The following is a 15,204-nucleotide window of genomic DNA, read 5'->3' on the forward strand; positions in this document are numbered from 1 at the left end:
AACACACAAACAACCCCCACACACATACACACACACACACACACACACACACACACACACACACACAAAACAGCCAGTTATGAAGTAAACCCTTGCATCTAACACTAAATCTACCAGTATCTTGATCTTGGACTGTCCAGACTCCAGAACTGGAGAAAGAAATTTCTGTTGTTTATAAGCCTCCCAAATCTGTGGCATCCTATTACGACAGCACCAAAATATACCAAGACAGCTACATTTAAAGCATCATTATATGCAACAGCTGAAAGATGGAAGCAACCCACCAGTCCAGAGACCGATGAAGGGATAAATCAACTATGGTCCATGAATACAACAGAATAGTGCTCAGCCTCCAAAAGGAAGGAAATCCTGATACATTCTGCCATACAGACAGGCTGTGAGGTGAGGATACTGCAAAGTAAAAGAAGCCAGCCATAAAAGGACAAATCTGTCAGTCCACCTGCATGAGGCTGGACTAGTCAACAGGCTGAACACAAAGGACTAATCGTCACAGGCTGGGGAGGGAGGGAGAGTTGCTGTTCAGTGGGTACATCATGAAAGAGATGTGGAGATTGGTTACACACAATCTCAGTGTACTAGCACCATGAAAAGCAACCAAGATGGTAAGCTTTGTGTTGTGTGCCTCCATGGTGAAGGCCTCAGGCCACTGGAGACCTCAAAGACTGAGCAAGATCATTCAAGGCAAGTGCTTTTAGTGTATAGTACTGGCTCATGTGACGTAAGTGAAGTAACTGTCCTGCCAATCACAAGACTTGCCCCTTAGCACTTGCCCACTGTTCAGAAATGCCTGAGGAATATACAATGGTCTGAGACCCAGCTCGTGCATCACAATGGACTCTACTCCCTCTACTCTAGGTCACCCCTGCTATCCTCTCCACACTGGATACCACATCCCATTGAAGAAGACCACCGAGCAAGCGAGAAGACCACCCATGTCTCAAAGACCACTGGCCCTCCCTCAAGATCATTCCATTAAAAGTTTTTTCTTTTCCTTAATTTTCTAGGTAATTTGGACCAAAGTGAATTTGGTCTGTAAATTACAAGGATAATGACCCAATTTCTGTCCTGAAGATTAGCTTTGGGGGCAAACGGTGGGTAATCAGTGGCTTTCAGAGTGGGATTTACTTCTCTCTTTCACTGTTCTGGACTTCTTCCAAGAATGTGACCCATTGTCTTTAATAAACTACTGCATCTTTTGGGGGGTACAAAAGTGGTCATTGTTCATCAAAGCAAAGTTTGAAAATAGTAACAGGTAAATTGCTAAAGTGGGCTCATAAACAGGCATTGTTCCAAGCACTTTTATGTGTATCTACCCATTCTTTTTGAATACTATTTGTGCTGGATACAATTCATACCATCATCACCCTCATTTTACAAAGGAGGCACAGAAAGGCTAAGGAATTTACCCAAAGCCACACAGACAACATATGGCAGAGCCTGAGATTTAAATCTACATCACCTGGGCTACACTCCATCACCAAAGTACCAAAAGGCACAAAGAAGATAAAAAAGTCACTTGTATTGCAACCAAAAATCACTTAATATTTTGATATATTTCCTTCATCTTTAATCTATATGCAGGTTCAAATACATATATGATGGTTTGAAAACATCGCCAGGTATGGTGACACACACCTTTAATCCTAGCATTTGAGAAGCGGAGGCAGGTGGATCTCTGTGAGCTCGAGGCAAGCTCTATACACATACTTTTTAGAACCTACTTTTGTGTTTATGTACATATGCGTGTGCATGTATGTGTGTGCACATGTGCATACAGAGGCCAGAGGACAACTCTGGGTGTCATTCCTCAAGCACTGTCTTTTTTTTTTTTGAGATCAAGTCTCTCACTGGCCTGGAAATTACCAAGTACATTAAACTGTCTGGCCAGCAAGCCCTCAGAATCTACCTGCCTCTGTATCCTCAGTGCTGAAATTATTTTTTTATTTTATTTATTATTTTTTATTTTATGTGTATGAGTAAGTATATTGCCTGAATGTATGTAAGTGCCCCCATGTCGTGCAATGCCCAAGGAGATTAAAAGAACATGTCAGATCCCCTGGAACTGAAGTTATAGACAGACGATTGTTAACCGCCATGTGGATCCTGGAAACCAAACCTGGGTCCTCTGTAAGAGCAGCCACTGTTCTTAGCCACTGAACCATCTCCAGCCCCACAGTGCTGAAATTATAAGCACGAGGCAACACATCTGGCTTTTTTTTAAATGTGGGTTCTGGAAATCAAACTCAGGCAAACAAGCAAACATTTTACTGACTCAGTTCTCTCCCCAGTTCTAGAATCTACTTTTTCTCACTTGACTCCCACATTGTAAACAATATTCTACTACTTTATTTAAAACACACACACACACACACACACACACACACTATTACACTGCATGGATGCACCATATTCTATTTAATCCCCTACTGTTGGACATAACAGTTCTTTCTAGTGTTTCATTATTGTAAAAATAACATATTTCTTTTTACATATTGCTAAATAACATGTTTTGAAACCACTTAGCAATGTTCTTAAATGTAAGAGTTGCTGGGCTAAATGTTGTGCATGTTTTTAAAGCTTTGAGACACAAACTGTCAAATTGCCTTTCAAGAATTTCCACCCCGCAGACAGCAATTCATAATTTAAACTTCCTCTCCTCCCAGGGTGCCTGGCTACCAAGGTCCCTTTGCCCAGAGGGTCTTACAAGTCTGCCTGTCACAGCCAGGAAGCTGTTGGAGACAGGAAACTCTGTCCTGGAGATGCTCTCCAGTCCCACTGTCCAGGTGAACACTATCAGCCTGTGGAGTGTGTGTGTGTGTGTGTGTATACACATCTGTATGTGTGTGTTTGTACATCTGTGTCTGTACATGTCTAAACATGTCTCTCTGTGTGTTAATGCAGGAGCAGGGATTACCAACTGGAACATGCAGAAATCATAAAACAAGCAAAATATAGAAAATCAGGAGCTGAGAAGAACAAGGAGAGGGAGGAGCAGATGCAGGTGGAAACATGGCCACTGGGGTTCTCTCCCCCACCTGGAGACAGAGGGGCAGCTTACCAGGGCCCCAGAAGAGGAACTGGATGCCCCTCTGATTCCTCAGAGCCCCTGTCTCACAGGCACAAATTGAGAACACACTGTACTGCCCCTGCAGACTCTGGGGATACCCTGTGACAAAGCAGGATGACAAATGAGGAAGGCCTGGCCCAAGGACAAGAGAACTGGCTACATCCCCTGCTCTAGTTCAAGGTCAGGGGTTCCAGGTACTGTGGCTTTGCTTGTCCACCCAAGCCATAAGACTTTCTTTCATACTAAGCTAAACTTCAGCTACCAAGAGGCTGACACTGTCCACTGTCTGAGCAATCCGTCCTCAGGTAGATTGACAGTTCCTGGGTTCCCTGTGCTTATAAAAGTCTTAGAAGTCTTAACTGAAGCCTGAAAGTTGTCTCTGAGGGAAAAAAGAGAGCTGGTCCCATTTCATCCCCAGTGGAACAGACTACAATTGGTCCTAGGCTCTACCCATTATATACATGACCCACTAGATCCTCACCAGATTACCAAATCTAAATACTACAGTGGCCCCATGTGATGATTAATTTTGGTTGTCACTTGACATGCTTGACAAGAGGGAACCTCATTGGAGAATTTCTTCCATCAGATTGACCTTTGGGCAGGTCTGTGGAGCACTTTCTTAATTGCTATCTGATAAGGAGGGTCTAGCTCACTGTGGGCAGAGCCATCCCTAAGCAGGTGGGTCTGTGACTGTAAAAGAAAGGTAGCTGAGCAAGCCCAGGAAAACATGCCAGTGAGCAGTGTTCCCCCATAGTTTCTGCTTCAAGCTCCTGCCTTGAGTTCCTGCCCTTGTGTCCCTCAACGATAGACTATAACCTGTAAGCTAAACAAACTCTTGGCTCACCTAAGTTGCTTTTGGTCAGAATGCTTTATCACAGCAACAGAAAGCAAACTAGAACACCCCATTTCACAGATGAAACAGAAGCTATAAAAGTCCTACTGCACAGATGACAGCAGTGTTTGAAATTAATGAACTTCCTCAACTACTTTTGTCCCCATCCCCTAGACTGTACCTGGCCCAGAGGAAGTGTCTAGTAATTTTTGTGAATGAATGAATGAATGAATGAAGCAAGGAAGGGAGGGAGGCTTTGAAAATGCCACCAGCTACAGTGAGTGGCAAGGGCAGGTGGATAGCAGTGTCACCCCTCTCTATCTTCATCACCCTGGGACAGGGACACCCACAGGGACAGGTCTCATCTTCTGTCCATGAATAAATAGTGGCCAGAATGCTGAGACTTGATTGAGTCATTTGTAAAGCTGGGCTGGCTCTGCACCAATACACAGGCAGAAGCCAGCAACGCATTCTTTACCATCCCCTAGATCCAAAACCAGGGAGCGAATTCCCACCCAGATGTCAGGTTCCTCTTTCACCCCCTCTTTCCTCCACCACAGATGGGGTTCAAGGTCCTCTGTACAGATGTCCCTCACTTTGCTGAGTCTGTGCTTCTGGGCTGTGCTTTCAGGACAGCAAGCTCCACACTAGAAGGCCAGGTGGCCGCAGCATTTGCTAGCTCATCTGAGATGGGATCTCCTGGGCATCAGGATGCATGATTAGACTCATTAGTAGCAGGTCCCCCAGGGGTGGAGTACCACTCTCTCTGCCTACTATGTCTACACTTGCCGTGCAGTCACTTGTGTCTAAGAAACTCATAGGATCCTCCCAGAGATTCTACCATGATAGATAGGCAATTCAGTGCCTCCTAGAGGTGAACCAGAAGCCTGGACAGGAAATCTCTCAGAGGATGATCAGGCTTTGGAGTGCCATTTCTAAAGTCAGTATCGCTTTTCACTTGAGAAACTGAGAAGACTTGAAAGATTATTTTAATTTTATCTGCTTAAAGAGCAAGTAGGAAGTCCTTTTTTTCTTTTTTTTTTTTATTTTTGAAGCAGGGTCTCCCTGTAGCCCCAGCTGTCCTGGAACTCACTATGTAGACCAGGCTGGCCTTGAACTCACAGAGATCTGCCTGCCCCTGCCTCCCAAGTGCTCGGACTACAGGCGTGCGCCACCATGCCCGGCTAGGAAGTCCATTTTTAACATCACTAAGACCCTGGGAACATACAGCAGCAGTGAAAGCATGAATGAAATAGATATCGAAGGCCAGAATTCACTATGTGCCCATCCTCATTTCACGTGGACTTACTTTTCAATGATGGTAGTCATCGCCAAAACTTGTGTGAAAGTGTGTGTGTGTGTGTGTGTGTGTGTGTTCTAGAACATTAGTTAAGCTTATTAGCTTAACAAAAACCAAAAACTTAGCTGTGGTAGAGGCTGCTTTAACGGTGCAGACCATGGGATTCCCACCTTTCACATGGATTCCCCACTTCCTCTTTCTCAAATGGATCACCAACAGTAATGAGGATCAGCAGCATCTGAAGTCTCTATTCTCACCAATCACTGATCATACAGAGAAAACCATGAACTGACCACAGGGTGGGCTGGAACATGGTCCCCACCCCTAAAAGCCTAGGGCACTAAGCCCTCCCTTGATATGGTGGGATGTTTCTTCTCTCCTGGTCCTTAGGCCATGCCAGAGCCACAACACACCTGTGATATTGTCATAGCTCCGGAAATTCATTTCAATGTGGTCCCACTCCAACACCATGCAGTTCTCCATGCTGGGCTGGGCAATGGCCACGTACACATCGTTCTTGGAGTTGAATGTGTCCACGGACACCGACTGGTACGGCAGAGTCTGATGAACGACGAAATCTGAGAATGGGTGTTTAAAAACAAATAGTTAATAAGCTCCCCATGGAAATTCCAACTGCCATTTTCTGTGAGCGTCCATCATCAGTCCTAGGGATCTGGGGAGAAACAGGGGACAGAAAAGGACAGGAGGCAACACCACCACACTACCCTGCACATTTTACTCGGATGATTCTGGAAAACAGGACTGTCCCAAGTTCAGCCACAGGATCTCAGCAATCTAAGTGAATTTGGTAGGGCTGCCTTTCAGAAAGCCAAGGCAGAAAGAAGGCTGCAGACACATTCTGGAAGCTGGCATGCAGATTACTCTGTGACAGCAGATGTTCTGGTCCAGTAAGTTCAGAGAATGTTGTGCTCTGGCTTTCTCAGAACAGCCCCCTCAGGAAAAAGATGGATTACTGTGACTTAACATGGTGCTTCTCAAACTCACCCAACACTGGGAAGCTGTGGTCTTCTGTGATCTGTACTCATTTCTATACACCGTGTTGGGAAACAGCAGCCCTGCAGTTCACAGTGAACACTGTAACACTGTACTCCACACAGGGCATTCAGTAAGTATGAGAACCAAACCAGTGCCTCTGTCAGGGTCTCAGAAGTTTATGAAGCCCCTCTTGGGGATCTGCATGGAACCTAAATGTGTTCCCTGGCCACCAGACTTGGTGCACTGTGCCTAGGATCTGGGCGGTGTGGTACAGCAGCTGTGGGAATGACTTTTCTGGGAATGCCTTCTGTTACAAATGGGAATCTTACCTAACCTTGTAACCAAAGTTAATCTTGTGTTTTGAGATCATTTAACACTATCTCAGCTTGTTCACAATGTAAGCAATCTTCCTAGGTCTGGAGCTCCTCTTGTAAACTAAACATCCAGCTTTAACCCCTCATGACCCTTCCTCACCCCTGACCTGGAATAATGTATAAGTGCATGTATGCTGTGAAAAATATCACTGAAAACAGCATCATGGGAAGCAATGAATTACCCCATTTGTGCTGCAAACAACGGGTGCATTAGAATGACAACATCTGTTTGTGGTTTTGTATGCTATTCTTGGTCAACAGGGGTCAAAAAGGGAAAATTCTTCTCTGACATGACAAGGTTCCTTATTTCTTTTCCATGTCATACTAGATTTACTGTTGAAATAAAGAAAGAGTGTATGCCTTTGGTAGCAAGAACAGTTCCAAGAGAACTGGAAGGAACAAGTTCTGAGAACAGATCGGGCTCACTCTTAGTTTGAAATGACTCCAAGAGTCAGGCTTGTCTTGGTTCAGGCACTGCCACTTTGTGGCATCTTTGCCACAAGCAGTGAACAGGTAAGGAACTCTGCTCCTCTTACCCTGAGAAGTGGGTGCTCCTCACCCACACTTCCCCACTGAGTAACATCCAACTCACCATGGAAGTCTAGGAATGGCACAGGGCCTTGGGTTCCTCCTGGGCAAGATGAGAGGAGCCTACATTTCTTAAGGTTACAGCACCTAGCAAAGAGTTTACATATGTAGCAGTAACAGTATCAAACTACTTGCTGAAGACTTAGGGAAGAGTCCCAGTGGCTTCTAGCCCACTCCTGACCTACCCCCCAAAGAACTGTCACACAAGCCCAGAAGGCAGCCACGAGCTTCATGGGCTTTGTTCAAGGGAAGGTGACCTGACAAGAGAGAGGTGGCTTTTGCGGGGTTCCCTGTCTCTGGCTCTAAAACATCTAATAATGTAGCTCTTTACATTTCTAGCAAGATGGCTATGAACTTGTCCTGTCCATCCTGACATCTTCCTCTCACACCTGCTGGTCCTACTTCTCTCCCAGCTGTACTTTCAATTCTCAAATTCTCAGAAACATGAGCCTTTGCATTCAAACACACACCAAAATGTTTCCAGTTTTACTGAAGAATTCTGAGATGAAAAAGATCTACCAGAGTAGAGTTTAGAGAGATGTTAGGAGTCCCTGAGTTCAGTTCCCAGCACCCAGGTCAGGCAGCTCACAACTGCCTGTAACTCCAGCTCCAGGGAAGTCTGACACCCTCTTCTAAGCTCTGCAGGTACTACATGCATGTGCACATACCCACACATATGCATCTAAAAATAAAAATAAATCTTTTTTTTAATTTACCAGCATGAAAAACACCTTACAAATCAAGCTTTTGTGGCCTTGTTTTAATTTCTTTTTCCAAATTTAATTTATGGTTTCATAATATTTTCTCCATACTGATGATCTGACATGACCCAGGCTGATAAATCACTTGGATGACACATCTAATCCTGAATAGGAGACACAGCACCAGCCCCACCATAAAAGGAGAAGGAAAAAATAGAAGAAACAGTCAAGGGGTGCTGATTGATACATAGGCACCAGTACACTTTGGGGGAAGGGGCTAGAAGAATTTAAATACCTTTTCCTATCTGTATCTGAACACTACTTTCACAGAGGCCAAAGGCACTGTGAAAAGACCTCAAAGAACACACATACTGAAGTGACATCAATTTACCAGCGTTAAAATATTAATGGCACTCTCTGCCTGGAGAACCGCTACTCCATTCACACCAGATCAAGTTCATGATGTCAGTGGGTCTCTTACAATTTAGGCCTTTCTGCCACTGGAATCCACAGATTTTTACATAGCTATTTATAGCACTGGCAGAAAATAAATTATACATGATGCCAAGCCTATGGGGAGAGAGAGTGCACATTAATGCATTATTTCTCTTTGCATTTTCATCAGCCCTGAAATAGGGAAGCTAACAGGACAATTAGGATGCAAAACTCACTCCCTCTAAGGAATTTAGTGAATTATCTACCTAACTCGGGATCATCGGCAGGTAACAGGGTTCTCTGCGTGGTTAAAAATAGACTTGAAGGGAGGGCGTGGAAGAACGGTGATTAATCTGAAGAGCTGAGGCAGCCCAGTGGTGGCTGCATGCTCATTACCCGGCTTTGTGGAGGAACAGTGTGAACAATGCTTGCCTCTCTTGGGCCAAACGGAGAGGTCTGAGCTAAGAGGAAAATGGCTTATTTCCAAAGCCAAGGAGACCATAAAGGATGCCTGAGCTCTCTTGTTCAGTCTGGCTCTCCATCCTTCGGCCATCTTCACATACGTCCTCCCCAGCCTTTGATAACAGGGACTTGGCCTGAGCAAAAAACAGGAGCTCCACAATCTCACAGGTTATTAACCACACTCTTATGTGGCAGAAAGTATATCTGGGGACAGGTAACCATGTTGTACCGTCACCCCCTCCCCCGCTCCCACCCACCCCTCCCCCATATAGGAAGCAACTGGGAACAGAGCTAGCATGCCCACCAGCTCTAGAAAACGGAGACAGAAATGGTCAGCTCTTACCTGAAAGACTCCTGCAGACTTTCCAAACAAGCACAAGGCTTGTTAGCAAAGACAAATATACACAAGACAAAAAAGGCCCAAAATGTGTTAGAGGGCTCATACAATCCCCATGGATTCTGGGGCTCAGGACCTGGCTACTCAGTTCCAAGCTATGTCCTTTCCAATAACAATTCTCAGTCCCAAAACACAATTAGCCCACGGGGCTCCAAGGTCAGAAATCCTGTTTTCTTGTATAAATGATGCCATGTTCTTCGGGCTCTCTGTAGTCCATACCAGTCTTCTCAGAGATGGGTGAAGTTTCACTGCGGCCAGGTGTGAACAGAACCGTGGGAGATGTCAACCTCACGTAGGGGTTTAGAGAAGTCGCCAGAAAAACTTAATGCCAAGAGGAGTTCCAGAGAGTTATAGTTTAGCACTTAATACCAAGGGCCTTGAATGACACCTTTTTGTGCAAATGTCACTGATCATGACCTTTGATTTATTGCACTGGCCCAGGAGCACAATGAATAACCTCTTAATGGCCTCCACTGGGTACAGGTCACCTGCCAATTACACAGCTGAATAAGCCCTGGCTCCGTGATGAAACACAAGGGCACTTTTTTGAAATTTCCAGTTTCCATTAAAGAATAGAACTTGTAGTTGGAAAAAAATAAATAAACACATCTAGAATTAATTTCTACTTTGTGGGTTTTGGTATATTTATTTGGAAGGTAGTAACAGGTCTGGGCCTACATATGATATTTTGTTCTTGAGATTTTTGTGTCTTTTGCATTTCTGTAACTGTTTCCTGAGTTCTCCTTTCCACCTTGACGCTTTGGAGATAGCAAACTCCCAGCCTGAACGTTTATTTTCATGTGTATCTAGAAGGCAGCTGCACAGTGTGGATTGATCCTCTTGCCTTGAAAACCCTATTGCAGAAGCAGTGAAAACCTGCCCAGTCCTTTCATACAGGGCTGCCCCCTGCCCACTATCTGAGGGGACTTTGAGTCAGTCAGCATTTAAATTTTATTCCATAACCTCAAAAATGTAGAAAGGGAAACGTGGAAGCAGGCTCTGAAAAAACAAAGTCAAACTGCCTTTACACTTTTCCCTCAGTGTGAGTTGTTGTTTTTTTTTTTTCCCACCAACTATCTGCCAATTTATATATTCTGCTTTGCCATTGATTATAATTTACGTAGTTATTTCTTCCTACTTGGAACTATGAAAATAATTTATAGATACAAAAGTGTGGTATTAAATTTACAATAAATATCATCTTATTGATTCAAAAGAACAGTGACAGCAAAATTATCCAGACTTCTCTGCACTGGCTTACCATAAAAGGCAGGATGGTTTGAAGAGGTTCTCATGGCAAACTCACAAGTGTATTATTTCAATCTTGTAATAGAAGGAAGGGAGAAAGAGAGGGAGGGAAGGAGGGAGGGAGGGAGGGAGGGAGAGAGGGAAGGAGGGAGGGAAGGAGGGACAGAGGGAGGGAGGGAGGGAGGGAAGAAGGATGGGGGTAGGGAGCTAGCTCAGAAAGGAAAGCATTTAGGGCTGGAAAGATGGCTCAGCAGTTAAGAGCACTTGATACTCTTGAAGAGGACCTGGGTTCAGTTCCCAGCACCCACATGGCAGCTAACAACCGTCCAGAAGTCCAGTTCCAGGGCAATCCAATGCCCTCTTCTCACCTCTGTGGGCATTGCATGACACAGGTACACTTACACACAGACAGGCAATATACTCATCTATTCATACACATAAAAAATAAAAATAATAAACAAAAAAAGAAAGGAAAGTATTTGCTGCATCTGAGGAATTGAGTTAAATCCCCAGAACCCACGTAAAAAAGCTAGACATGGTGAGGGGCACTTATAATCTCAGTGCTATGGAGGCAGAGACAGGCTGATCCCTGGGGCTCACTGGACATCCAGCCTAGCCAAATCAGCAAGCACCAGACCAATGAAAGACCATGCCTCAAAAAGCAAGGCATTCTAAGGAACAACACCCAAGTTTGATCGCTGATATCAACGTATCCATGCATGTAAGCACATCCATGCACACAGACACACACACACAGACACAGATACACAGATCATAGACACACACACACACCTGACACACAGGAACATGCAGATGACACAGAAAAAAGAAAAAATAAGAGAATTTGAATTTGGTAAAGAATAAAAATTAAGACATGGGGGCTGGAGAGATGGCTCAGAGGTTAAGAACACTGGCTGTTCTTGCAGAAGACCCTGGTTCGAATCCAGAACCCATATGGCAGCTAACAACTCCAGTTTCAGGGGATCCGACGGCCTCTTCTGTTCTCTGAGGGCATTGTGCAACACACGTGCACTTACCTACATGCAGGCAATACATGCATACACATAAAAAAAAAAACTAAATATAAAAAAAATTAAGTCAGGCAGGTGGTAGTGGTGACACACACCTGCAATACCTAGCACTTAGGGAGGTTGAGGCCATTATCCTGCCTCAAATTCAAGGCCAGCCAGGGCTACATAGCAAGCACTAGGTCAATTTGGGCTATATAGAAAGACTCTGCCCCAAAAACGGAAAAAAAAGAAGGAAGGAAGGAAGGAAGGAAGGAAGGAAGGAAGGAAGGAAGGAAGGAAGGAAGGAAGGAAAAATTTAAATTAAAGCCAGGACAGTTAACAAAACTCCCTCCCAACTGCTGAGATATTTTCCTAACCACATTCTTTTAAAAGATTTATTTTATTTTGAATTTTGAATTGGCATGTGCAGGTGGCTGTGCTTTCCAAAAAGGCCAGAAGAAGGTGTTAGATTCCCTGGAGCTGGAGTTATAGGTAGTTCTAAGCCACCAAAATGGGTGCTAGGAACCAAACTCGGGTCCTCTAGAAAAGTAGCAAGTGCTCTTAACCACTGAATCACCTCTCCAGGCAGATTCAGTTCGTAAACATTTTTTTAGATTATTGTTTTTATTTGTGTGTACATGGGTGTGTGTCTATGAGGGTATATGGCACAATGCACATGTGCAGGTCAGAAGACAACTTACAGGAGTTAGGTCTCTCCTTTCACCGTGTGGGTTCCAGGATTGTCGGGCTTGGTGGCAAGCACCTTTACCCACTGAGGCATCTTGTCGACGCTGTTATTATTTTTTAATGCTTAAGCTTTCTCTAAAATAATTTAGGTAGAAAACATCTGCATTCACTTTCCCCTACATGCTGTTGACAGTCTGCAAGGATAATACGGGATGTCTCACCTCTGAGGATGGAGGCTACACCTACCTGTGGTGGTGCACTCATAGTCAAAGCTGGTCACATCATTGAGCTTCTTCTCCTGGTATTCTGGAGGACCGACACATAGCACATCCGACACAGTAGAATTTGTCATCTTTAGCCACAAATACAACCACTTGGCTTTGCAGTCACATTCAAATTTATTACCCCTTAAGTCTCTAAAAAAAAGAAAGAAACCCAATTTCATGCATACTATTTCTCATACTTAATGTTGTTTTCATTGAATGCTTCTCAATGCAGTGATTTTTAACTCCATGCTGTGGGGGGAGGGATGACAGGAGAATGTCCCAGTCTAGGTTCCCATACATGAAAACAAGACATAATAGAAAGATGGTGTTCAAAGACACAACTGGAATGTTGAAAGCTTGCTAAACTATATCCAGTAAATTGTGCTGCACTCAAGAGGCATCTAGTGAAACTTGATAAAGCAGATGGATAGGCTATTTAGAAACATGAGGACCTTCCATCCAGCAAGCTTAATTTACCACACTGGTTTCAGGGTACTGAGCACAGTATCCAATGGCAAAATCCAACACTATACAATATACATGCTGTTTCCCAATGTGCATCACTTTGTGGCTGACTGTTAACTACATCCTAAAAGAAATCAAGTCAAGAAGCAGTGGGGATTGAAAAATATGATTAACTGGGGCCCCATGACAGACAAGTGTACACAAACTCAATTGTATGACTTACAGTTCAATCAGAGAATCTAGATCACTGAAGACATCCCTTGGGAGTGCTTTAATGTGGTTATTGGCCAACGAACTAGAAACAGAAAGTCACATTTTAATGTGGTTACTGTCTTCCTGCTGGTCACTCAGAAGTCCCTTTAAATACAACTAATGATTTAAGTAGGGCTCTGAACCTCCTCATCAAAACATGGCCCAATCCTTGGCTTTGATCATCAGTACTGAAAGACATGAATTTCATACACAAAGATAACTAGGTTCCAATGGAAGCATTTTGTTTGTTTGTTTGTTTGTTTGTTTTTAAAACAACCACTTCTGTAGCTATTGAGGCAAACTGCAGATAGCTTCTATGGTTCTGGAAATAAAAACCAACATCCCTTTGAGGATGTGTAAGACCCTCCACAGTCTAGGCATCACTCACATAGGCCTTGCTATTAACTGCTTATTGAATTTCACTGGAAAATGATCATTCGCGGACTATATATTTGAATTACCTGTTTGTTTCTTGGCTGGGTACCATCCTGACACATGAGTGACATGAGGACACAGACTACTGTCTGCTTGTCCGTGGTTTTATTCCATCTCTAGAACAGTACCAGCACATAGAAAACTTTCAGTGATAAAGCAGATGGATGAGCTATTTTGGGTCATGAATGAATGAATGAAGAACCAATCTAAAACTGACAACAGAAGATGATCCATCATGATCCATCCAAGTGAATCTGATCACTTGTGACTCTCAAAAGGACTCAGTGAACACTCTTAAATAAACACACTCACTCAGCTCTGACCCATAAAGAGAACATCATAAAATCTCAATGAAGCAGCATGTCAGGGAATGACTGGTTGAGATCACTTTCATCTTCTCAGTAACAGGCTGATAAGGAATCAGTTCCCACGTTTCTTCTTAGTGTTGAAGGACTTTCGAGATGCTGGTCCACACCCACCTCCAGCAAGTAAACCAGCGTGAAAAGCATCAACCCCTGATGATGATTCAGGATCCTGCAGTGCCTGTCACCATCCTGCTGAGGATAGATGCCCACAGTGCAGCGCTGTTGTGGGAAGATGCTGAGTACGTAAATGACGTACATCAAATCTGTGATTTCCCCAGGCACCATGTGCTAATATGAGTCAGTCTAGAAACAGATCCCTTTCCAGAGTTTTCTTCTACTCGTGAGTACAAATGGCAACATTTATAAATGATAAACATATAGACAGTTCAGCACCAATTTTTAAAACATGTATGAGGTTGGTCACACATGGTCATCGCAGGGTCAAGGCCCATCCCAGAAAGATGGATAAAGAAACAAGTTCCTCTTTACAGTCAGCTGGATGTGGTAGAAAGTTTGAGCCCCTATTTGCTCCAAACATTCTTCCTTCAAATACCAGCTAAGAATGGAGAGAGCTGTAGTTTCTAATTGCTCTTTTTTCCCATCCAGGCAATCATAAATGGATTCAAATATCATCTCTTGTGCTATTTACCTTTCTTAATGATGGACTTACACATTTTTTATGTGTTGGGGAATAGGCTGATTATATAATCAGACTGAACATACTGTGGGGATAGCTTATTGAACTTTAAAAGAGAGGGTGTTTGTTTTGATTTAGAAAGTGAAACACAAAAACGTTTTAGCCAAATATAAGTTAAGTATTTAACTAAAAATAAAACTTTTGGCTAATTGAAAGCTATTATACAGACGTGGTAACAATATATGGAATAGCCAAAGACACCCCCCCCAAAAAAAAACAGAATATTTGACAATCAGCTCAAGCTTGGCTTAACGCCTTCCTTCCAACTTCATTTGGTCTATAACTTCATGACACTTACTTCATTTCTCAAACTATTTAATAGCTCCCTGTCCCCTGGGTGCTACAAAAGTGCTGGAAAACAAATGTCCTAGATTTTAGTTACAGATTGGCACTGCTCCCTCCCTGCATTGGAAGCTGTCCTCCAATTTCTTTACTATGCATGTGGGTATCTAAGTGTTGGAAGAGTTCAGAAAAGGCAAAAGCCACATATTTCATTTAAATGAGCAGATTCCAGGAAGCAACTTCCCTAAGCACAGGAGTGAATTTTAGCGCAGAGGCTTTATGTGAGAGGTTTAATTGGGGGGGGGGGGTTAGTTTGGTCTA

The 15,204-nt window shown here is 43.6% G+C and overlaps 1 protein-coding gene across 1 annotated transcript in view; it reads right to left on the minus strand.

Moving 5' to 3' along the window:
- Lgi2 (leucine rich repeat LGI family member 2) overlaps positions 1–15,204 on the minus strand; it is a 28,381-nt gene that overhangs the window by 4,180 nt on the left and 8,997 nt on the right. Inside the window, exons 5-7 of the mRNA XM_008837331.2 lie at positions 13,076–13,147; positions 12,368–12,537; positions 5,637–5,801 (exon numbers count right to left, since the gene is read on the minus strand). Of these exons, the coding sequence (XP_008835553.1) occupies positions 5,637–5,801; positions 12,368–12,537; positions 13,076–13,147 (407 nt within the window). The remainder of the gene's footprint in view (positions 1–5,636; positions 5,802–12,367; positions 12,538–13,075; positions 13,148–15,204) is intronic.

This window comes from Nannospalax galili, unplaced genomic scaffold, assembly GCF_000622305.1.
Source record: "Nannospalax galili isolate Female #2095 unplaced genomic scaffold, S.galili_v1.0 scaffold777, whole genome shotgun sequence".
Lineage (NCBI taxonomy): Eukaryota > Metazoa > Chordata > Mammalia > Rodentia > Spalacidae > Nannospalax > Nannospalax galili.